The 1799-nt window shown below is 42.2% G+C and overlaps 1 protein-coding gene across 1 annotated transcript; it reads right to left on the bottom strand.

Moving 5' to 3' along the window:
• Positions 1–356: 356 nt before the first annotated feature.
• LOC139142967 (solute carrier family 35 member G2-like) lies at positions 357–1409 on the bottom strand. Its single transcript, XM_070713162.1, has one exon. It carries the CDS (start codon positions 1407–1409, stop codon positions 357–359), a length of 1053 nt encoding a protein of 350 aa, XP_070569263.1.
• Positions 1410–1799: the final 390 nt, after the last annotated feature.

Raw genomic sequence — 1799 nt, 5'->3', positions numbered from 1 at the left:
ATTGCAATAATGTATTCCTCCCTGTCTGTAGTGGACTCAAGCAAACTTTACACTTCGTAATGTACTCAAAGACAATTGAGCATCATGCAGACTCGGATGCATGCTTTCCACGGTGTAACAATTGTATACATAAGCTTACACGTAGTGAAAATTTGCGTACGTTAATCGAAATTGATGCAAACCCTGACACAATGATTTTAGTTTGTCATGCACCTTTTAACTACCCACGACGACTAATACGACAGAGGGATTGGCATTAATGTCTTTTCGGATATACTACGTATTTCAGGACCATAATCCAGTGTGGTACCGGTAAGGTTTCACTTCACTGATCGAAGGTATAATGATGTTAAACTCTACTGTGGAATTTCACTGTCCATATTCCAACTGTCAAACCACGTCTTTGCATATATTAGACAGGCTCCTATGATCACAGCAGCCGCGCCAATCAAATCGAATGCAATCGGCGTGAGTGACATACAGGTGTACTGCAAAAGGTATGCTGGCACCACCTCAAAATCAGCTAACAGTGTGGCCACGGCCGTACGAATAAATTGAACACTACCAAATCGGGACCACTCACCAAAGGTGACAGATAGACTCATTCCGAAGATGTAGCCCACGACAGTTGGATTCATTCTCCATATTGGTTCCTCGAATATGTAAGTGATCAATAAACTTATAAATGTTGAGATTACATCGGCGTACAATAGTTTTGTTAAAAGTGACACCCTATCACCAAGGCCTCGAGTGACAACGTAGACTACAGAATATCCCAGAGAACCACCTGCTACAAGTAGGTAACCTGCAACCATATGGGAGTTTGTTGCATCTAAAGTGTAGTCTTCATCACCACTGTGGTCGACGGCTGCATCACCGAATATAAATGTGGGTCTTGTGATCAGAATCGTTCCGCCAACATTAAATAAAAATCCGGCAACGTCCATAAATTGCAGCGACTCATGCAAGAATATAACAGCTCCTACACCAGAAAACATCGGAGTTGTTGCTGCGAATATTGTAGTGGCATTCCCGATACGAACAAAGGCGAAAGAGTAGACAATCCCGATGCAACCAAGGGCGCGGCCAATGCCATTCAAAACCAGAAGCCCTAGATCCGTGGCGTTGTCCGGAATCAACTCAACTTTGTAGTAGATTACTGGTAGGATAACTGTTAATAAAGGCGCTAAACTGCTTATGAATGACAGCTGCAAGGGGGGAATGCGGTTTTCGATGGCAAGGGCGGTGAACACACTAGCACAAGCAAAAAGTACTGCACATAGCAACGCGAGAAGAGCTCCCACTGTTGATTTCAGAACTCGGTAAAATTTAGCACAAAATTTCATGCTCCGCTGTCCATCTGTGGAATCGTTGGAAACCAATGATAGTTTTTCATCCCTTTCTGCCATCGTTGGAAAATATTCTTTCCCTGAGATAACTTACAAATAAGGTTACGATTTCATTAAAGGGAAAAGTGCATGCGATCAACAAATACTGATGCTGACAATGAAATCGTGAGTAATTATCTCTTATATCATGCTAGTATATTGAAGGATGCAAATACAGCAATCTGATTGGTGGAGACGTGAAAATAACCGTGCTATGATTCGCGATATAGCACAGCTGGAACATGCGCGAGCTTTCAGCTTGAGAAACATTCCCTTTCTGACGTTTCACGCCAGAATTTCAATATACTGATATAATATAAAGGCAACAACTCCTCGTTGATATCACAGTCCCCACTTGTTAATGGGTACTTTAATTACAAGTTCCTCAGAGAGGAAAGAGTCCTCTTCATT

Source organism: Ptychodera flava, chromosome 10 (genome assembly GCF_041260155.1).
Source record: "Ptychodera flava strain L36383 chromosome 10, AS_Pfla_20210202, whole genome shotgun sequence".
Lineage (NCBI taxonomy): Eukaryota > Metazoa > Hemichordata > Enteropneusta > Ptychoderidae > Ptychodera > Ptychodera flava.
This window is presented reverse-complemented; position numbering and strand designations above follow the sequence as displayed.

Bases quoted from the DNA above. Each gene is read 5' to 3' on its own strand.
- LOC139142967 (XM_070713162.1), bottom strand. From the start codon at position 1,409: ATGGCAGAAAGGGATGAAAAACTATCATTGGTTTCCAACGATTCCACA.